The sequence below is a fragment of the Microchirus variegatus genome (genome assembly GCF_963457635.1).
Source record: "Microchirus variegatus genome assembly, chromosome: 7".
NCBI classification, from domain to species: domain Eukaryota; kingdom Metazoa; phylum Chordata; class Actinopteri; order Pleuronectiformes; family Soleidae; genus Microchirus; species Microchirus variegatus.
The window spans coordinates 32,145,429-32,169,412 of record NC_139808.1 but is presented as its reverse complement, the minus strand read 5'-3'; the positions used below and the strand labels follow the sequence as shown (position 1 = coordinate 32,169,412).

Sequence of the window (23,984 nt, the reverse complement as noted above, 5' to 3'; positions counted from 1 at the left end):
TTTCAAGAAAACAAAATTATATTTTTCTAATTTAAAACGACAGATTAAAAGTTTAAATTTAAATACTCTAAAACTCACCTTGATTTTTTAATGTTTAGCACTTTTAGCTTCTTCTTTCTTCTTTTCCTCATTCGTTACTCACTGATGTAAAGTGACTTTTAAATCAAATAATATATATATAATAATTATTATTATATTATAATATAATAATAATTATTAAAGTGGTTTGAACTTCAACTCAAAAGCTGAAACTAAACAAATAAAAACCTACATTTGTTTGATTCTTCTCTTCGTGTTAGATCAATATTTGCTTCACCTCACGTTCTTTTGTCGCTTAAATCAACACAACCCTCCTGCTGTGTGTGTGTGTGTGTTCTTGTACTTGCAGCATACTGAGGACCAGTGAGGGGTTTTTCACCAACAAAGTGAGGACATTTTTACAAAGTGAGGACATTTTGTCCGGTCCTCACTTTGTCTTCATTTAAATCACTTCCTGAGGTTGTAAACATGCTGAGGTCCTTAATTTGGTACAAAAACCTTGTTTTCCTGCACACTTTTTGCTCTGGGGCTCCACCTGCAGACATTGTATGGTACTGCAGCCAGTAGTTCTTTATAGATCGATAGATATTTGTAATTGTGTTGATTTATAAAGTGGAAATGCTGGTCCTCACTTTGTCAGCCCTTTTACCTGGTCCTCAGTATGCAACAAGAACAAGTACAAGTGTATGTGTGTGTGTGTGTGTGTGTTTGTGTGTGTGTGTGTGTGTGTGTGTAAAGCTGGTAAACAGAGATAATCCCTGCTTCTTCATGACAATGAAGCTCGGATGGAAAGAGGATTAACATGAGCAGCATCATCATCATCGTCATCATCATTATCATCACGCTGCACAACTGTAACTGCCCATTAACACACACACACACACACACACACACACTTATGAGAGTTGAAAAAAAACGACAAAAACATCTTTATCTTTTGGAAAAAAACGTACGATACGAGATCACGTCAAGACTCTAAGGCAACATCTTATCCTGTGTGCGTCTATATAAGAATACGCTAAATAAAAATAGCATTTACCTTTACGTAATTTAACTTAATCTCTTCAATAAAAGGTTCAACAAACTGCAGATTACTGGATTTTATTGCACATGTTTGTACTAACGTCCGTAAAAGCAGGACTGCATGTGAAACCTGTGCGTCATGTGACACCTGTGCGTCATGTGACACCTGTGTGACTCACCTGAGTCACTGATAAAGAGGTGTGGCCTGACATGGAAGGGGGCGGGGCTTGTGCCATCTTTGGCTATAGGGCCTTTTTCTCTCTCTCTCTCTCTCTCTCTCTCTCTCTCTCCACCTCTGCTGTGTAATGCCTGAGGACACCTGTAGAGGGCAGAGCACGTGATGTAAACATGAAACTTTTACGTCTTATTTTGTAGGAGCGGCTCTCACCGTTCGCGTGGGATTTTCGCAGGTTTCCTTTCGCTGCTCTTTAGGCACATTACGCACATCGCATTTGTCCATTTTGTACATTTAATGTCAAGTTTGTGTATCGTTAATATTAAATGTTATCTGGTTTTTTTTTTAGCAAATGCACAACCGACGCGAGGCAGCCGCCATGCACATGCACACACACACGTCGTTTACACTTTGAAGCACGTATATCACTCGTCGATCTATGTAAATGTGGGATTATTCAGCTCACTTCCTGTTTCCTGTCTGCGTTGAGTTTGATTTAACAGCCAGCGAAAGCACAGAGAGATTTAAAAACATCACACATGACTGTAACTGAGCCCTGACTTCTGCTTTTTAACCCAATCCTTTACCCTTTAATCGAACCAAAGCTTTTGTCTCCTTGTTTGAGGCTGATGGACGTCCTGAGTCATCATATTTAACTTAAAATGTGCGCGACATTAAAAAAACGAGTATTTTACTGCAATTTAAAGCCATTAAATTAGAAATTAGACATGGAATCTACGATATCTCCAGAACACGTTCACGTCTTTATCTTTTCCAACAGGAAACTGAAGTTTATAAACCACTCACTCTCCCACACCAAAGCCGAAAATCAGTGATTTTAGCTCACAGGGACACAGGAGCTGCTGGTCCTCTGCTGCCTCGTGTGGTCACTTTGTGTCACTAAATTAAGTCTAAATTAAATATTTTAAAAGCCGAATTGTAAGTCAATTGTCATTGTAAGTTAGTGATGGAGGCAGCAGTGGATCAACAACTCCTGTGAACTCCTGTGTGCTGTGATGTTAAAATCACTGGTTTTCTCTATGGGCTTTGGTGTGGGAGAGTGAGTGGTTAACAAACTCAGTTTTCAGTTTTCAGCCTCTTAGCGGAAATATATCAAATTAAATCTACGTCGGTTTAAGTCTACGATATCTTAAGAACAAGTTCACGTCTTTATCTTCACTGTTACACAGACTTTTCCTTGTGTAAACTGAAGTTTGTAAACCACTCACTCTCCCACACCAAAGCCCATAGAGAAAACCAGTGATTTTAACATCACAGTGACACAGGAGTTCACAGGAGTTGTTGATCCACTGCTGCCGCCATCACTAAGTTACCATGACTGATTTTGTCAATTCGGCTTTTAAAAAACTTCATTCTGATTAAAATCAGTGACACAAAGTGACCACAAGAGGCAGCAGTGGATCAAAAACTCCTGTGTCCCTGTCTGTAAATCGCTGATGTTTTCAATGGGCTTTGGTGTGGTACAGCGAACTTTTGACAAAGCGTTAAAAACAGTCAGAAAGTGCCGTCGCGTGACAAGATAAAGGCGTCAGATGAGCGTTCAACAGTTGACGTGAACGTCCATCAGCCTCCGCGTCTCCAGGTTTGCACAGACGTGACAACACTGAGCTGAATCTTCCTCTTCGTCAGATGGAGGCAGTGGTTTTCTGTCCTCAGTGCTTTTGCTTTCAAAGTTCAGAAGATAATAAAAGAACGAGCGTCGTCAGACCTCAGGCCTCCAGCAGGACGTGCCAGCGACAGACCTGCTGACCTCCAGCCTCCTTCATGTCCTGCCAGTGCAGCAGCTCCTCCTCGCCGCTGCTGTTCTGACCCAGAGCGATCCAGCCCACCATCTCTTTGCGCTTCATGCTGCGCCGCGTGTAGACGGACACCAGCAGCGTGACGTCCGACAGCTGGAACAGCGCCACCTGGAAGACGAAGGTCTCTTTGTAGATGGGGTTGGGCTGTCCTCGACGCACCGACGTCTTGCACCGCGAGATCTCCTGACCCACCGAGTTCAGCAGAGTCAGCCGACCGTAGGTGTCTGCAGCAGAGGGGGTTCATGAGAGGAGATTATGGCAAACCGTTTTAGACTGGATATGTATTACAGATATCTTCCTATCCACAATGTCATTCTTCCAAGGACAAATGACATCACTTTTGCCATTCATGTGTATTGGGCAGATATCCAGTATCCCTATCCACAATGACATTCTTCCTATCCACAATGTCATTCTTCCCATCCACAATGTCATTATTCCCATCCACAATAACATTATTCCCATCCACAATGTCATTCCTATCCACAATGTCATTATTCCCATCCACAATAACATTATTCCCATCCACAATGTCATTCCTATCCACAATAACATTATTCCCATCCACAATGTCATTATTCCCATCCACAATGTCATTCTTCCTATCCGCAGTGTCATTCTTCCTATCCACAATGAGATTCTTCCTATCCACAATGAAATTCTTCCCATCCACACTGTCATTATTCCCATGCACAATAACATTATTCCTATCCACAATAACATTATTCCCATCCACAATGTCATTATTCCCATCCACAATAACATTATTCCCATCCACAATGTCATTATTCCCATCCACAATGTCATTCTTCCTATCCACAATGAGATTCTTCCTATCCACAATGAAATTCTTCCCATCCACAAGAACATTATTCCTATCCACAATGTCATTCTTCCTATCCACAGTATCATTCTTCCTATCCACAATGTCATTATTCCCATCCACAATAACATTATTCCTATCCACAATGACATTATTCCTATTCACAACATTTTTCCTATTCACAATGTCATTCCTTCTATCCACAGGCATTCTTCCTATCCACAATGTCATTCTTCCTTAGACAAATGACTTCACTTCAGTGCAGTTTCATTACAATTACCGTAAATGTTATAATGACTAGGAACAATTGGATTGAAGATATCCGAAATGGGAGTTTCTCCGAGGAAGAATTCTATTGCAGATATCCAGAATGTTCATTCTAGATATCCAGAATGTCATTGTGGATAGGAAGAATGTTATTGTGGATAGGAAGTATGTCATTGTGGATAAGAAGTATGTTATTGTGGATAGGAAGAATGACATTGTGGATAGGAAGAATGACATTGTGGATAGGAAGAATGTCATTGTGGATAGGAAGAATTACGTTGTGGATAGGAAGTATGTTAATGTGGATAGGAAGAATGACATTGTGGATAGGAAGTATGTTATTGTGGATAGGAAAAATGACATTGTGGATTGGAAGTATGTTATTGTGGATAGGAAGAATGACACTGTGGATAGGAAGAATGACACTGTGGATAGGAAGAATGACATTGTGGATAGGAAGAATGACATTGTGGATAGGAAGAATTACGTTGTGGATAGGAAGTATGTTAATGTGGATAGGAAGAATGACATTGTGGATAGGAAGTATGTTATTGTGGATAGGAAAAATGACATTGTGGATTGGAAGTATGTTATTGTGGATAGGAAGAATGACACTGTGGATAGGAAGAATGACACTGTGGATAGGAAGAATGACATTGTGGATAGGAAGAATGACATTGTGGATATCTGAAATGTTCTTTTTGACTATGAAGAGGTGAATTACAGATATCTGTAATACATATCCAGTCCACCTATTAAACATTAAAACATCTTGCCGTAGCAGATCACTGTGTGTGTGTGTGTGCTGAGTGTGTGCAGACCTGGAGGTCTGTTGATGGCCAGGTTCCTGAAGTGACTTCCCTTCACCATCTCCACAGACATGCGTCCCGTGGTGGCGTTGTAGGACAAACCCATCAGCAGCTCGGGGACGCCGCCGTGGGTCAGAGACTGAGTGGACGAGACGCTGTCGCTCTGAGACACCGGAGACGCGCTCGTCACCGTGTCCACGCACTGAGGAGTGACAGGTTTACAGCTGTAATTCATTTAGGGGCCACTGGGGGGGGGGGTTATCCATTAAATATGACACTTAAAAACGTGTCAACTTAAGTCTACATCATCTTCAAATCATGTTCACGTCTTTATGTAACTGTTAGAAAAAGTTTTACAACAGGAAACTGAAGTTTGTAAACCACTCACTCTCCCACACCAAAGCCCATAGAGAAAATTTGTGATTTTAGCTCACAGGGAAGTTTTTTAAAAGCCGAATTTGACAAAATCAGTCATTGTAAGTTAGTGATGGAGGCAGCAGTGGATCAACAACTCCTGTGAACTCCTGTGTGCTGTGATGTTAAAATCACTGGTTTACTCTATGGACTTTGGTGTGGGAGAGTGAGTGGTTTACAGAACCCTGACCCTGTATGAAGCTGACCTTCAGGTTACTGCGAGGCTCCAGGATCACGGTGGTTTCCATGGTGCCTCCCTTCAGGTTGACTTCCTCTAAACGCAGCATCTTCTCCCCCATCATCCTCTCTCTGGACATCCTCCCTCCGATGGCGTAGAGCCTGAACCTGATGGCGGACGCGCTCAGGTCGGACGTCTCCAGACGCGTGAAGCGAAACGTCTCGTTGAAGGTCGGCCGCGAGCCTCTCTGCACCGACGTCTTGTGCCGCTGCTTCTTGGCGGGCAGCAGGACCATGTGGATCTGCCACGAGTCCATGCCGCTGCGGGCCTTGTCGGGAATGTCCTGCGCCGTCACCACGGTGACCAGCAGCTTCTCCACGCTGGGACGGTAATCCAGAGAGAGCTGCAGGTGTCCACAGGTGGAGATGGGCGGTCCTAAGGCGGAGGGGAGGGGCTGAGACGACTCCTCCCCCTGGGGAGGCTGCTCCTGCTGAGGATTCAATTCAACATCCAATAAGTCATATTTGGAATTATAAATAGAAGTTGGGATTATAAATAGAAGTTGGGATTATAAGTAGATTTTGGGATTATAAGTAGATTTTGGGATTATAAACAGAATTTGGAGCTATAGGTAGAATTTGGGATTATAAATGGATTTTGGGATTATATAGAGATTTGGGGATTATAAGAAGCATTTGGAACTATCAGTAGAATTTGTGATTATAAAAGGATTTTGGGATTATTAATAGATTTTGGGATTATAAATAGATTTTGGGATTATAAACATATTTTAGGACTATAAATAGAATGTGGGATTATAAAAAAAGATTTTAGGATTAAAAGTAGAATTTGTTGCCCCTCAGTATCTTTGTTGGAGTCTATTTTTAAGCTAGGGAAGGACTTGAAGCAGGTTATAGGGAAGCTATATGGCCTTCTCAATTTGTTTCAGTTATCGACTCTAGATGGTCTTAAACACAAATGGGAGGAGGATTTAAACGAACAGATTCCAGATGCAGTATGGCAGACAGTTATCAGGAGGATCCACACATCATCTGTTTGTCAACGACATTGTGTTATACAATTTAAAATAGTACACCGACTTCACTGGTCGAAGGTTAGGCTGTCTAAAATCAGACCAGAGCTTGACCCTATCTGTGATCGATGTAAGCAAGGCCCCGCGACTCTATTACACATGTTTTGGACTTGTCCAAAATTACACCACTTCTGGCAGTCCATTTTCGACACTCTCTCTAAAATATTAATGCAACCAGTAGATCCATCCCCTCTTACTGCTTTATTTGGTGTCACTCCACAGGTTGTGAATTTAGGTAGCAAATCCAATATGGTGGCCTTTTGTACACTGCTGGCCAGACGACTGATTCTGTTCAGATGGAATGACCCTCTTCCTCCTTTGTACTCCCACTGGATTAAAGAGACTATGCAATATCTGAAGCTGGAAAAAATAAGATACTCTCTGCAAGGGTCTGTGTCGAAATTTTATGCAATATGGCAGCCCTTCCTGACATTTGTGGAGCAAATGGAAACAGAAAATTTGACTCTATAATACAGATTCTCCTATTTGTGTTGGTACATGTGTTTTTTTTTTGTTTGTTTTTTTTTCTTATTCATTTTATTTATTTATTATTTTTGCCTCGTCAACAAATATGCAAAATGACTGTGTTTTGATTTCGTGGTACAGGTCTGGTGGGTGGTGATTAGGGATTAGTTATTGTTTGTATTGTAAGTGTGTTTTATGTGTTGTGAAAGTCTTAAATAAAAAGACCTTGTTCAAAAGTAGAATTTGGGATTATAAATACAATTTGTGATTATAAACAGAATTAGGAACTATAAGTAGAATTTGTGATTATAATGGATTTTGGGATTATACATTTATTTGGGATTATAAATAGATTTTGGGATCATAAATAGATTTTGGGATTATAAGTAGATTTTGGGATTATAAATAGGATCTTTAAGTGTTTTTCACTGATCTACAGTTGGACATTGTTGGCTTTGAGTCTTTCAGGACAGTGTGGACTCTGGACGTCTGTCATGGTTCAGGATGAATATACAGTTTTTCCAATATGAGTTGATGTGACATCAGTCATAACTCGTTAACATATCTGAAGCCACTTTAATTTAATAGAAAAGCGAGAATGGGATGGAGATTCCTACAGTGTTTGCTTTGGCTCACTAGAGTATTATTAGCAGCAGCTTTAGCATTAGCGTTGTTATATAACTGTATAAATAAACCTCTGCAACATGGAGCTTGTGATGTAACCTCATTGTGTGTGTGTGTGTGTGTGTGTGTGTGTGTGTGTGTGTGTGTGTGTGTGTGTGTGTGTGTGTGTGTGTGGGAGGTGTTCACTGCACAGATTGCTCCCAATTCCAATTCCAAAGATTCTATATTCCTGCTCACCCACACACACACACAGAGTTATTAAAGTCGTGTTGCAGTACCTCGGGGCTCCAGGTGGAGGAGCTGTCTGTGGGGTTGTTCTGGTCGTGATCCTGCGCAGCCTGCTCCGTGTCCTCGCTGCCGTCGGCCGCCTGGCGCCGCGTGCTCGGCGTGGGACTCTCCCTGACGTCCGGCGGGAGCTCGGGCGCCGAGGGCTGGACCTGAGAGGCGGCAGACTCCGCCCTCGCAGACTCCGCCCCCTCGCTTTCCACCACCGACGTGGCGGCGGACAGCGGGTCCTGGTCGCCCTGCTGGTTCTGAGCCTCCATCTCTGCAGAGGGAAGGCAACAGGTGAGGAAAGTCAGCATGAGGGCCCCCTGCTGGTTGTTCTTATATCTGTGGGTGCACAAGGACACATGACTGAGAGTGAGGAGTCAGACAGTCCATCTTCACTGTCTGTAAACCACTCACTCTCACACACCAAAGTCCATAGAGAAAACCAGTGATTTTAGCTCACAGGGACACAGGAGCTGCTGGTCCTCTGCTGCCTCGTGTGGTCACTTTGTGTCACTGAGTTAAGTCTAAAGTAAATATTTTAAAAGCTGAATTCACTAAAATCAGTCATTGTAAGTTAGTGATGGAGGCAGCAGTGGATCAACAACTCCTGTGAACTCCTGTGTGCTGTGATGTTAAAATCACTGGTTTTCTCCATGGACTTTGGTGTGGGAGAGTGAGTGGTTTACACGTGTTGCTTGAACACGTCGTCTTAATTTATTGTGACTTGAGTGGACGCTCACTTCACCGTGTGAGGGACCGTGTTCACACATATTAACTGTGCATTAACTCAGGGACGTGGACGGCGTCCACTCGAATACATACGAGTGATTTTACGTGATTTGACTTCTCTGAAGTCACGTAAGTGTGTGTGTGTGTGTGTGTGTGTGTGTGTGTGTGTGTGTGTGTGTGTGTGTGTGTGTGTGTGACACAGCAGCAGCAGCAGCAGAGACAGTGAGAACAGGTCGTACCAAACTCCAAACTAAAGCAATTATCTCCAATTCATCGTCATTAAGCTGCTTCTGACTGTTACATTGAAAGCTGCTGCACAGAGCGTTCGCCATGGCAACAAGATGAGATGACTCACCGTGTGTGTGTGTGTGTGTGTGTGTGTGTTCTGCCGCTTACATTTGTATTCATAGATAATACTGTATATATAAATACTTTCCTTCAGAGACTCAGTGACCTGGACCAAAAAAAAAGGAAAAAAAAATGTCAACAAGTGATTTTAAATTGGAGCAACCACTTCACCATTTTATCTGTCCACCGTCCAATCAGAGAGCAGTTTACATCCACATCTGTTCCAACTCATACAAGAGCTTTTTAAGTCAAAATGTTTCTTCCTAAATGTGAATATTTTCTACTTTCTGTCATTTTTTAGTTTCTTAAAAGTGAATATTTTCACGTTTCTGTCATTTTTCAGCTTCTTAAATGTGAATATTTTCATGTTTCTGTCATTTTTCAGCTTCTTAAAAGTGAATATTTTCACGTTTCTGTCATTTTTCAGCTTCTTAAATGTGAATATTTTCACGTTTCTGTCATTTTTCAGCTTCTTAAATGTGAATATTTTCACGTTTCTGTCATTTTTCAGCTTCTTAAATGTGAATATTTTCATGTTTCTGTCATTTTTCAGCTTCTTAAATGTGAATATTTTCACGTTTCTGTCATTTTTCAGCTTCTTAAATGTGAATATTTTCATGTTTCTGTCATTTTTCAGCTTCTTAAATGTGAATATTTTCACGTTTCTGTCATTTTTCAGCTTCTTAAATTTGAATATTTTCTACTTTTGTCATTTTTCAGCTTCTTAAATGTGAATATTTTCTAGTTTCTGTCATTTTTCAGCTTCTTAAATGTAAATACATTATTTATAAACGTAAAAAAATAAATCAGTAACATCATAAAATCACTTAGGTGTTGGTTATAAGTTAGTAAAACACGTCACCTTCACAGTCCGACGGCTCTGTGTTTCCCTCTTCCTGGTCCGACAGTCGGGTGAATTTGCGACGTTGACCCAGCGGCAGCTGAGCCGTCTTGGCCTTTTTTTCTCCGCCGCTCTTCGCCGCGCCGCTGCCGCCGCGGAAACTCTGCGAGCGCGACACGGAGATCTCAAACTGCTTCAGGACCTCGTCATCGCTGTCCGAGGTGCTGAAGTCCTCGTCCTCGGCGCCGTAACTGTTCACTGCAGCGAGACAGAGATAAAAGACAGGGAAACACGAGGTCTTTAGTCTTAATTAAAGTTAATAAATTTGCTTGATACTTGATCTTTGACTTTGTGTTGAATTTTGAACAAATGAAAGAAAACTGAAGGGAAAAAGGTGAAGAATCAGACATAAACAACAGAGAAACTTTGTGTATATGCAGATGACACGCAACTGTTTATTACTCTATTCCAAATGATTTATCTTACAATAAATAACTATTTTATTGTTTAACTATAAATACTACTAACTGTGATAAACACAAATTATAGATCATTTATGGGTCATTTAAATAAAATGAATTTAAACAGTGGATTATTGTTACTATTTATGTTTTATAAAGAGTTTAACGACGAGACGAGAGTGAAAGCTGATGACGGGAACGTTAAAGTCTTTTCACGCTGCAGAGACGGAAAAAATACACTGATATAATACTTCACTCTCTCTTTCTCTGTGTGTGTGTGTGTGTGGGTGTGTGTGTGTGTGTGATGAAAAGGGTTGGAGGGTCACTTCACTCACAGTGTAATTTCACCATAATTGTATAGAAACAGCTGAATAAATGACGCGGCAGTGGCGGTGAACGGGGTTGGATGGTGCTGATGGGTGGGCGGGCGGGGGGGTGCGGGGGTGTGGGATGGACTCAGTTCTGTACCTTAGCGATCGCCACGGTAACCGAGAGAACAGGAAGCCGCTCTTTTGTGTGGGCGAGTGGCGTCTGATTGGTCTGTTAAACGTCAATATTCCCATGCAATTCATAGACGATGTCTCTCGCTCTCTCTGAGTGTGGTCATGTGAAACACACACACTCACACACACACATTCTTGTACTTGCTGCACACCGAGGACCAGCATTTTTCACTCTATAAATCAACACAAATACAAATATCTACTTCATGAATGACATCTATAAAGAACTACTGGGTGCAGTACCATAACATGTCTGCAGGTGGAGCCCCAGAGCAAAAAGTGTGTGAATCCACCATGGGTTTTTGTACCAAATTGAGGACCTCTGTTAAAAGCATATATAGTATAGCATGTTTACAACCTAAGGAAGTGATTTCAATGAAAACAAAGTGAGGCCCGGCAAAAATGTCCTCACTTTGTAAAAATGACCTCACTTTGTTGGTTAAAAACCCTCGCTGGTCCTCAGTATGCCGCAAGTACAAGAACACACACACACACACACACACATATACATTGGATGCATTGATGTTTATACTGTGATCGTCTATGGAATTATATTTATGTCACAATATTGACTAATCATCCAGATTGTAGCGCAACAATATTACGGCTAACGTCCCCGTCATTACAAATAATCAATACTTTATGGTAAACTAAATTAATCCCTAATTTTTGGGAGGGATAATCCAGTGTTTTGAGAGTGGATTTTCTACATAAACTGTAATCCAGTTCTGAATTTAACTCCTTCAACTAACTTAGAGAGATGGATGTTAGTTAACGAGCTAGCTTAACTAGATGCCATAAAAATAGCTAGCTAAGATATGTATGGAAAGATTAATTACTCGATGCTAGATAGTTTAGATAGTTAGTTTAGGTAGATGAAATTAGTCAACTAGCTTAGGTAGATGGATGTTAGTTAACTATCTTAGAGAGATGGATGTTAGTTAACTAACTAGCTTAGATAGATGCCATAAAATAGCTAGCTAAGATATATAGAAAGATAAATTGATGGATGCTAGCTAGTTATTGAAATTCTACATAAATCAAATTATAAAAGAAACATCAAAACGACTTAAAAAACAACAACAACAACAACAACATGACTGGAGGGATTATTTAACAAACACTTATCGAGAGCAAACATCATGTGATTTTGAAGACGTCATGTAAAGAAAACGTATGTTTTTTAAAGTTCAAACTTTTCTTAACTCCTTCTTTCAAACGAGAAAGAGTTAATTTAAGTTTAACTGATGTGAAGAAGTGTTTTCTTCTTTTGATCATATGATAAACAGGGAAACTTTGTGTATATGCAGATGACACACAACTGTTTATTCCCAATTCCCCAAATAAACAACTATTCTAACTGTGATAAACACAAATTATTTTTGTTCATAAACTGAACAAAAACAGCCGTGCTCGTAAATATGTATTTTAGACCTTTTATTTATCTTTCTCTAACCCTAGTTCCTGACCTAGTTCATGACCTCGCAGCTAAACCGTTCATTTAAATGAGTTCCCATTATATCATTCTACAGAAAACAATTTTAAATTATTTAGATTAACATAAAACATTTTAGAAAACATTCCTGTGTCCTTTTCCATCACCGTAGTGTACATTAAAGATCTGGTCCTCACGTGCTAAAGGTATATTTGACCATTTAATGTGAAAAATTCGCCTTTTTCCTGAAAAATAAGTATGAATTAAAGCAGTGGAAGAGACAGTTTTCCAGTTTCAAAGCTCTTACCTTTGTCCCGTGAAGCTCCGGCAGCTTTTTGAGCAGCGACTTTTATCATTTTATGGAGCGACTTCAAACAGGACGTGATGTTTGTTCAGGGAAGTGACTGGAAATACCTGAGAGTCCACCTGCTGCAGGTGAGGAAACCAGCTCATGTTTACTCAGCGCCGCCTGACTCACTGTCGCCCCCTGGATTTAGAACCTCCTCCTCCTCCTGCTGCACATGTCTTATATGTTTTCTCTGTCACTCTGCTGACAAAAGCTGAACCTGATCATATTAAATCGACAAAAATAAACGTATGCTTACTGAGTTTAGTGAGTCCATGTTTAATTTTGATATTTTGGGGACAATTTTGCTCATTTATTTCACTTCATTCAGACGTTGAAACGTCATATCAAATATATTAATACGTCAGTTAAAGTCTTTGATGTCTTAAGAACATGTTCACGTCTTTATCTTCACTGTTAGAAAGACTTTAACATCAGGAAATTTAAGTTTGTAAACCACTCACTCTCCCACACCAAAGCCCATAGAGAAAATCAGTGATTTTAGCTCACAGGGACACAGGAGCTGCTGGTCTACTGCTGCCTCGTGTGGTCACTTTGTGTCTCTTTCTTATCCTAGCTAGCTATATTTATGGGATCTATCTAAGCTAGCTAGTTAAGTAACATCCATCTATAAGAGCTAGTTAACTAATTTCATCTCCCTAAACTAACTATCTGAACTAGCTAGCATCGAGTAATTTATCTTTCCATATATATCTTAGCTAGCTATTTTTATGGCATCAAGTTAAGTTAGCACGTTAACTAACCTCCATCTCTCTAAGCTAGTTAACTAACATCCATCTATCTGAGCTTGTAAACTAAGTTCATCTACCTAAACTAACTATCTAAACTAGCTAGCATCGAGTAATTCATCTTTCCATATATATCTTCGCTAGCTATTTTTTATGGCATCTAGTTAAGCTAGCTCGTTAACTAACATCCACCTCTCTAAGCTAGTTAACTGACATCCATCTATCTGAGCTTGTGAACTAAGTTCATCTAGCTAAACTAACTATCTTAACTAGCTAGCATCCATCAATTCATCTTTCTATATATATTAGCTCACTATTTTTATGGCATCTATCTAAGCTAGCTAGTTAACTAACATCCATCTATCACAGCACACAGGAGTTCACAGGAGTTGTTGATCCACTGCTGCCTCCATCACTAACTTACAATGACTGATTTTGTCAATCGGCTTTTGAAAATCTTTGTTCAGATTAACCTCAGTGACACAAAGTGACCACACGAGGCAGCAGTAGACCAGCAGCTCCTGTGTCCCTGTGAGCTAAAATCACTAATTTTCTCTACGGGCTTTGGTGTGGGAGAGTGAGTGGTTTACAAACGTTAGAAATCAGGTGATTTGCCCCCTAGTGGAAATTAAAATTATTATTATTTCCTACTTGGTTACCGAGGGAAAGATTTACTATGAGCCAGACACAGAGTGTTTACTTCCCTCAGCCACTAGAGGTCTCTTTTCCCCGGACGTGTCGCTGACTCACCGAGCCCCTGGCGAACCCCCGGCTTCCCTCTCTTGCGGCGGTTGTATTGCTCCAGACAGGGAAGTCCGCCCACGCGGGAGAAACACAGCTTCTTGTTGATGAAGAGGAAGAGGACGGCCAACGCCACGATGAAGACGCCCACCGCCGACAGGAAGCCGATGGCTTCTGGGGTGACTGGAGGGAGGAGGGAGAGGGAGAGAGGACACACAACGACACAGTGATCAGACCACACAAACAGGCAGCCTGCACACACACACACACACGCACACACACACAGTACGTATGGTTTATGTGATACACACAGACAGAACGAGTGACACTTTAGTAAAGTTTCCGTCAGTGTTCACAGTTAATAGAGTTTCACAGGCACACCGTCAGTTTTCTGTTTTCTCACTTTATTTTATACATTTTTTTGTAAATAAATAAAAAAGACAACTATTTTCAAACCTGTTTCATAACTCCGACTTCATCATATCATCAATATTTCAGTGCTGACTCTGCTGCTCTTTGAGGAACCAAAAGTATTTTCAATTAAATTCACAACAAACAGAACTCCTCTACTCACCTCTCTGTGGTGGTTAAGTTGGTTAAGTTGCACATATCTGAGCAAGCTAGCTAACTAACATCCATTTATCTAAACTAGCTAGCATCCATCAATGTATCTTTCTATATATCTTAGCTAGCTATTTTATGGCATCTATCTAAGCTAGCTAGTTAACTAACATCCATCTCTCTAAGATAGTTAACTAACATCCATCTACCTAAGCTAGTTGACTAATTGCATCTACCTAAACTAACTATCTAAACTAGCTAGCATCGAGTAATTAATTTCCATATATATCTTAGCTAGCTGGCATCTCGTTAAGCTAGCTCGTTCACTAACATCCATCCCTCTAAGCTAATTAAATATATAAATAAATAAAAAATAGACAACTATTTTCTTCAGTGTCTCCACGAGTTTAGACAAACCCGTTTTTTTTTTTTAAATAACTCCAACTTCATCATCCACGCTGAAGAAGAAGAAGAAGGTTAAATATTTAAAAGTATTTTCAATTCAATTCACAACAAACTGAACTCCTTTACTCACCTCTCTGTGGTGGTGAAGTTGCACATATCTGAGCTAGCTAGCTAACTAGCATCCATATATCTAAATTAGTCAACTAATTTCATCTCCCTAAACTAACTATCTGAACTAGTTAGCATCGAGTAATTTATCTTTCCATATATATCTTAGCTAGCTTTTTCTTAAGGCATCTAGTTAAGCTAGCTTGTTAACTAACATCCATCTCTCTAAGTTAGTTAACTGAAATCCATCTATCTGAGCTTGCAAACTAATTTCATCTACCTAAACTAACTATCTAAACTAGCAAGCATCCATCAAATCATCGTTCTATATATCTTAGCTGGCTACTTTTATGGCATCTATCTAAGCTAGCTAGTTAACTGACATCCATCTATCTGAGCGTGTAAACTAATTTCATCTATCCAAACTCACTATCTTGACTAGCTAGCATCCATCAATTTATCTTTAGCCTAGCCAGCTATTTTATGGCATCTATCTAAGCTAGCGAGTTAACTAACATCCATCTCTCTAAGCTAGTTAACTAACATCCATCTACCTAAGCTAGTTAACATCCATCTATCTGAGCTTGTTGACTAATTTCATCTACCTAAACTAACTATGTAAACTAGCTAGCATCCATCAATAAATCTTTCTATATATCATAGCTAACTATTTTATGGCATCTCTCGAAGATAGTTAACTAACATCCATCTACCTAAACTAACTAGCATCCATCTATCTAAACTAGCTAGCTAATGTTTGTCTGTCTGTTTATCTAAGCCAGCTAGCTAACTAGCATTCATCAGTTCATCTTTCTATACATCTTAGCTAGCTAGTTTTGTGGCATCAATCTAAGCTAGTTAAAGCTAAAACAGGACCTGAAGTATAAATAAAAACAAACAAGTTTTATTGTGAAAACCATCACACACTTGAGTTTAGCACAAGATTAATGTCACACACTGGGATTTAAAAAAGAAAAGAAAGAAAAGTATAGAGAGTTAAGAGTTAAAGAAAGAGAATCAGAGACTGAGAAGAAAGAAATGTTGAGACGATACAACGTCTGTTTCTCTGAGGATGCTTCAGTGTGTTAGTGTGTTAGTGTGTGTGTGTGTCTCCTGTTTCCACGGTAACATTTCACAGAACTGAAGTGAATCAATGAATGCAAAAAGTGAGTGTGTGTGTGTGAACAACAATAACAACAGTTTCCTTCTTATAAAACACCTGTAACATCTCAATCTTGCAAACAAATATTCATCTACTGCTTAATCGTCCACATCAGGGGATGGGGTGAAAGGTCAAAGGTCAAAGGTGTATGACCATATTTTAAGTGTTTATTTCAGTGTATGGACACATTTTAAGTGTTTATTTCAGTGTATGAACACATCTTAAGTGTAACCTGAAAATCACTTGAATGGTGGGTGTTTAAAACGATGCGTTCGGGTGCAGTGGTAATTTAGAGTGTCCTCCCTCAGCTGCTCTGACGCTCACACACTGAGCTCAGTGTTGGACTCAGAACCTCCTACTGTCTGTCTGCAGATGGACAGGAAGACGCCGAGGTCAAAGTCTGGACTCACACCTGCTGCACACGCGCACACGCACACACACACACACAAACACACACGCACGCACGCACCCGCACACCCACAATGTTGTTTACGTCCGTCACATACACACACGTCACTCTCGTTTCACTGCAAAATGACCATTTATTTATCGTCTTATGACTAAAATAACACTTAAATTAAAATGTACATGATTGATTGTGTGTGTGTGTGTGTGTGTGTGTGTGTGTGTGTGTGTGTGTGTGTGTGTGTGTGTGTGTGATTACGATGCAGCTGCTGACTCTGACTCTGAGGAAGAACAAGAATCTCTTTGATGTGATGAAGGTTTGCTGTGACTTTGTTACTTTGTTACTGTGATCGCTGTGTTTACTGGAGAAATGAATGGATGAATGAATTAATGGATGGATGAATAGATGGGTGGGTGATGGATGGATGGATAGAGGGATGGATGAATGAATTAATAATGAATGAATGAATGAATGAATGAATGAATTAATTAATTAATAAATAGATGGGCGGATGGATGGATTAATGAATGGTTGGATTAATAGATGGGTGGGAGATGATGGTTGGATGAATTGATGGATGGTTGGATGAATCAATTAATGAATGGATGGGTGGATGGATGATGGATGGATGAATTGATGGATGATGAATGACGGATGGCTGGATGAATGTAAGATGAATGGATGAATGAATTGATGGATGGTTGGATAAATGGACAATGGATGAATTCATTGGTGGATGAATGGATGAATGGATGAATGGATTGATTAATCAATGGATGGATGATTGGATCATAAATGGATGGATGATGAATGAATGAATGTGCTCACACACACACACACACACACAGTCAGAGCTGTTGTTGGACAGAAGGTCAAATCAACCAGAGAAACATCAGAACATCATGTTTCACATGGATGTAAACCCAGTGACACACACACACCCCCCACACACACACACACACGCACACCTGTAAACCATGGTTTCCATGGAAACAGCCCTGAGGCTCTTATTAAGGTATAATGAGTCTGAGCTTTTTTTCCACCCACATGTAAGAAGCTCTCATGTTACCATGACGACGTCTGTGTGTTTGTCCTGATTGGACGTCTGTGTGTTTGTCCTGATTGGACGTCTGTGTGTTTGTCCTGATTGGACGAGAGGACGACAGACGTCTGTGTGTTTGTCCTGATTGGACGAGAGGACGACAGACGTCTCAGGGTCGACATGAAGACACAGGAAGAAAAGAACAGAGAAAAAACACTCTGATTTACTGAGAACAGACAGTAAACGCCACACACACACACACACAACAAACACTGTAGTAAAAGTACTTAGTACTCAGTAACATAGTAGTATAAGTACTCGGTAACATAGTAGTAAAAGTACTTGCTAATATAGTAGTGAAAGTACTCAGTAACATAGTAGTAAAAGTACTTAGTACCCAGTAATATAGTAGTAAAAGTACTCAGTAACATAGTAGTAAAAGTACTCAGTAGCATAGTATTAAAAGTACTTAGTACTCAGTAAGATAGTAGTAAAAGTACTCAGTAGGATAGTAGTAAAAGTACTCAGTACTCTGTAACATAGTAGTAGAAGTACCCAGTATCATAGTATTAAAAGTACTTAGTACTCTGTAACATAATAGTAGAAGTACTCAGTAATATAGTAGTAAAAGTACTTGCTAATATAGTAGAGAAAGTACTTATTACTCAGTAACGTGGTAAAAGTACATGCTAATATAGTAGTAAAAGTACTCTGTAACATAGTAGTAAAAGTACTCAGTACCACAATAGTAAAAGTACTCAGGACCACAGTAGTAAAAAGTACTCAGTACCACAGTAGTAAAAGTACCAAAGCCATCACTGTGTTTCTATACAGTATGTGATGTTGAGGCGCCACCTGCTGGCCAAAGACTGCATTACAGCTGAACAACAGGACACACAAACACTCACAGACTTTTTCACAAACTGCAGTAAAATAATGTTTTCTATCATTTTACTCACTCTTTGTATATTTATACTCACTGTTTAAAACTGTTATGTTTGGTCACATATTTAAATACTTTTCTAAAACAGCGTGTTTCTGTAGTTCAAACTGAGGTCAGATCTTCTTCTCATTCTTATATCTGAAGAGTCGTAAAGAGCCTGAAACTCTTTTTTCTCCTGACGCTATTTAACCATTCACACTTTAGAAGATAAACACACTCAAACAGAAGCTTTGTGTCATAAATCAATAAATCAATAAATCAATAAATCAATAAATCAATAAAAACAAAGGAGAAGCTCACTGTCTCCAGTCTGTGGCTCACTGTTCGTGGACATGTCTTCACCTCGTCTTCTTCTCTGTTCTCCTAAACTTTGCTGCTTCTAAATGTTTCTTTTCTACAGCCTGAGGAGTTCCTGTTTCTCCTCCTCCTCCTCCTCCTCCTCCTCCTCCTCCTCCTCCTCCTCCCTCAGCTCTGGTTTCCTGTCGAGGAAAAGGCCGACACAGTTTCCTGAAAACCAAACGCCGGAGACACAACAACGACGAGGAAGAGGAAGACGGAGAATAAAAGGATCCAGAAGAAGAAATAATTAGAGATTCAGAAGTTTCTTCAGATGTTTCTTCAGACTCATGAAGACCAAACCAAACCACAGAGTCTTGGTTTGTCACTATATTTTCTCTGAGGTCGACTGATGCACATTTTTACAAATCAATGAAGCAGAAAAACAACAGGAAATGTTATTATACTCTACGCAACCTCGAAAAACTCAACACCAAAACCAATGAGACACTAATGAAGCAAAACGACCACAAAATGACAGTAATATGTCAAGTAACCCACAACCATAAATGACACTTTAGTCTCAAAACGACACTAAAATGTCAAAAGAAACGCAAAATAGTGACAAATTGACCACAAAAAACTATAAAAATGACACGAATGAATAAAAACGACGACTAAAATGACATTAATTAATCAAAATGACCACAAAAATGACACTAAAATGTCTAAACAAACGTAAAACAACTATAAATTGACCTTAAAAACTACAAAATTTCAAATTGAGCACAAAAATGACACTAAAATGTCAAAAGAAATGCAAAATAGCAACAAATTGACCACAAAAAACTACAAAAATGACACAAACGAATAAAAACGACCACAAAAATGACACTAAAATGTCTGAACAAACGTAAAAAAAACTACAAATTGACCACAAAAACTTCAAAAATGACACTAATTCATCAAAATGACCACAAAAATTACGCCAACATGTATAAACAAACGTAAAATAACTACAATTTGAGCACAAAATAACCAAAAATTACACTAAAATGTCAAAATGACCACAAAAACGAGACTAATAATGTCTAAACAAATGCAATACAACTACAAATTGACAACAAAACAACCAAAAATGCCACTAATTCATCAAAACGACCACAAAATGACACTAAAAGGTCTAAACAAATGTAAAACTACTACAAATTGACCATAAAAATTACAAAAACACAACACAGATGTGTCAAAACTTGACCAAAATGGCACTTATATGTCTAAATAAAGGTAAAAAAAACCTCCAAATTGAGCACAAAACAACCAAAGATGACACTTAAGTCTCAACACAACCACAACAATGACACTAAAATGCCTAAACAAACAGGAAACGACTACAAATTGACCATAAAAACTACAAAACCATGACACAGATGTGTCAAAATCTACAAATTGACCACAAAATGACTTACGTGTCTAAACAAAGGTAATACGACTCCAAATCGACGTCAAAACAACCACAAAATGTCACTAAAATGTCAAAATAAAGGTCAAACAACTATAAATTGAGCATAAAAACAACCAAAGACGACAAAAACCAGCTCCACGTTAAAGTTTAAAGTCCACAACAGAAGAGCAGAGAGCGACTGACACGCAGAGGAACTTCTACTGCCCCCTGGTGGTTGACGCATGTGTGTGTTTATCTCCACCCACTGCAAGAAATTAAAAAAATCTAAATCTATTCCTCTGAGAAATTATTCTGTCTCTCACACACACACACACACACACACACACACACACACACACACACACACACACACACACACACACACACACACACACACACACACACACACACACACACACACACACACACACACACACACACACACACACACACACAGTTCAAACTGGTTTGTAACTGAGCCACAAAAAGACACAAGTGTGTGTTTGTTTAGCACAAAGACTCAAAACAAACACAACTAACTACACAACTACCACACAACCACAACCAAAAGATCCAACAACAGAACGACCACTAAACCCAGTGAAGTAAAGGTTTAGTACGTGAGCTTCAGTCACATGAACAACACAACACACTCTGAATAATTATGCAAATGAGGTTTGTTTTTATCAAACAAAACATTCAAACTCAAAATGAAAAACTTTTCTGCTCCACGTTGTTTAAAGAGGAACCAGTTCATCCACTCATCATCCACCCATAATCCACTCATCATCCACTCATAATCCACCCATAATCCACCCATAATCCACTCATCATCCACTCATAATCCACCCATAATCCACTCATAATCCACCCATAATCCACCCATAATCCACTCATCATCCACTCATAATCCACCCATAATCCACCCATAATCCACTCATCATCCACTCATAATCCACCCATAATCCACTCATAATCCACCCATAATCCACCCATAATCCACTCATCATCCACTCATCATCCACCCATAATCCACTCATAATCCACTCATCATCCACCCATAATCCACTCATAAATCACCCATAATCCACCCATAATCCACCCATAATCCACTCATCATCCACTCATAATCCACTCATAATCCACCCATAATCCACTCATCATCCACTCATCATCCACTTATAATCCACTCATCCACTCATAATCCACTTATCCACTCATAATCCACCCATAATCTACTCATCATCCACTCATAATCCACTCATCATCCACTCATAATCCACCCATAATCCACTCATAATCTACTCATCATCCACTCATCCACTTATCCACTCATAATCCACCCATAATCCACTCATAATCCACCCATAATCTACTCATAATCCACCCATAATCCACTCATCATCCACTCATAATCCACCCATAATCCACCCATAATCCACTCATAATCTACTCATCATCCACTCATAATCCACTCATCATCCACCCATAATCCACTCATAATCCACCCATAATCTTCTCATCATCCACTCATAATCCACTCATCATCCACCCATAATCCACTCATCATCCGCTCATAATCTGTGAATGATCAAAGTTAAGGTAAGGTTAAGGTAAGTTTAGATAAACTAGGGTATACAGTTAAGAAACGGTATTATAGGATAAGTTTAGATAAGATAGGATACAAAGTTAAGATAAGGTATTATAGGATAAGTAAAGGTAAGTTTAGATAAGCTAGGATATACAATTAAGATAAGGTATTATAGGATAAGTTTAAATAAGCTAGGATACAAAGTTAAGATAAGGCATTATAGGATAAGTTAAGATAAGCTTGGATACAAAGTTAAGATAAGGTATTGTAGGATAAGTTAAGATAAACTAGGATACAGAGTTAAGATAAGGTATGACAGGATAAGTTTAGATAAGCTTGGATACAAAGTTAAGATAAGGTATTATAGGATAAGTTTAGATAAGATATGATACAGAGTTAAGATAAGGTATTACAGGATAAGTTAAGTTTAGATAAGATACAAAGTTAAGATAAGGTATAACAGGATAAGTGAAGGTTCAAAAACATCTTTGCTTGTTTACACCAAACACAACAAACTGATTGTGAGTAATCAGATTAGTAATCAGATTAGTAATCAGATTACACAGATTACACAGGTGTGAACACCTGCACATGTCGTCGGCCATTTTGTGTCAGCTTCACAGGAAGCTGGGAAATCTCAGGTCATAAACAACATGTTTGAATTCATCCAGGAAGGAGATGATGATGATGATGGATTATCTGTGTGACCATCACACACACACACACACACACACACACACACACACACACACACACACACACACACACACACACACACACACACACACACACACAAATGTGCTTTGTTTTTGCTGCAGCAGACATAAAAATAGACTTCCATGATGAAGATGATGATGATGAAGATGAAGAAGCTCCTGCAGATTCACTGCAGTTCTTCACCATCATCATCATCATCATCATCATCATCACCGTGAATAAACCCTCAGAAACAGCAGTGTTTGTGTCAGTGGCCTCTTCATCCTCCAGCAGGAGAAAACAGGAGGAGGCTCAACAACAACACCTCCTCCTCCTCCTCCTCCTCACTCAGAGAGAGGAGAAGAAGGAGCAGGAGGGAGGAAGAGGAGGAGGAGGAAGAGTACTCACTGTCGGTGGCCATGGCTCCGGCTGCGGCTCAGTCTCTTCACTGTGACCGGGGGAAGCGCGTCTGTGAGCGGCGGAGCAGAGGCAGCAGCGTCCGCCGCTTCTCCTCTTCTTCCTCTGCAGCCACTGAGCGAAGCGCAGCGCAGCCGTGATGCGTTCACGTACCGTAGCCGTGATGCCTTCACGTACCGTGGGAACTATCCACACTGCCGTCAAACCCGGTGGATGTTTGCGTGTTACTTTGTTTTCACCTTCACTGTCACCTGTGATAGGACAAATAAAAGACCTTATCTTTACTCATCCAACGTTAGCTTGTGTAAACTTCTTATCTAAACTTACCTTAACTGAACCTATCTTAACTTATCCAATCTTACATAAACTTATTATCTTATCTTATATCTTACCATAACTTTGTATCCAATCTTATCTAAACTTATCTTAAAGTATCCTATCTAAATGTATCTTATCTTAACTTATTGTATCCTAACTTAACTTATTCTCATCTTAATTTAACCAATCTTACCTTAACTTATGCAACCTTATCTAAACTTACCGTATCCTCTGATCTAAATTCACTTAATCTGTTTACTTAAACTTGCCTCATTAACTTATCTAAACTTACCTTAACTGAACCCGTCGTATCTTACTAAACTTACCTTAACGTATCCTATCTTATGTAAATGTATCTTACCTTAACTTATTGTACCCTAACTTACCTTATTCTAAGCTTAACTTATCCAATTATATCTTAACTTACACAAAGTTATCTAAACATATCTTAATTTAATC

At 39.5% G+C, this 23,984-nt stretch overlaps 1 protein-coding gene across 1 annotated transcript; it reads right to left on the bottom strand.

The window, feature by feature from the left end:
• Positions 1-2,967: 2,967 nt before the first annotated feature.
• Positions 2,968-23,211, bottom strand: syt16 (synaptotagmin XVI; the record flags this gene model as incomplete). The annotated part of the gene is made up of 7 exons (XM_083892052.1): positions 2,968-3,281; positions 4,969-5,158; positions 5,577-6,038; positions 8,009-8,277; positions 9,943-10,179; positions 14,166-14,408; positions 23,199-23,211. 7 exons carry the CDS (start codon positions 23,209-23,211, stop codon positions 2,968-2,970), a joined length of 1,728 nt encoding a protein of 575 aa, XP_083748178.1.
• Between the last annotated feature and the right edge of the window lie 773 nt (positions 23,212-23,984).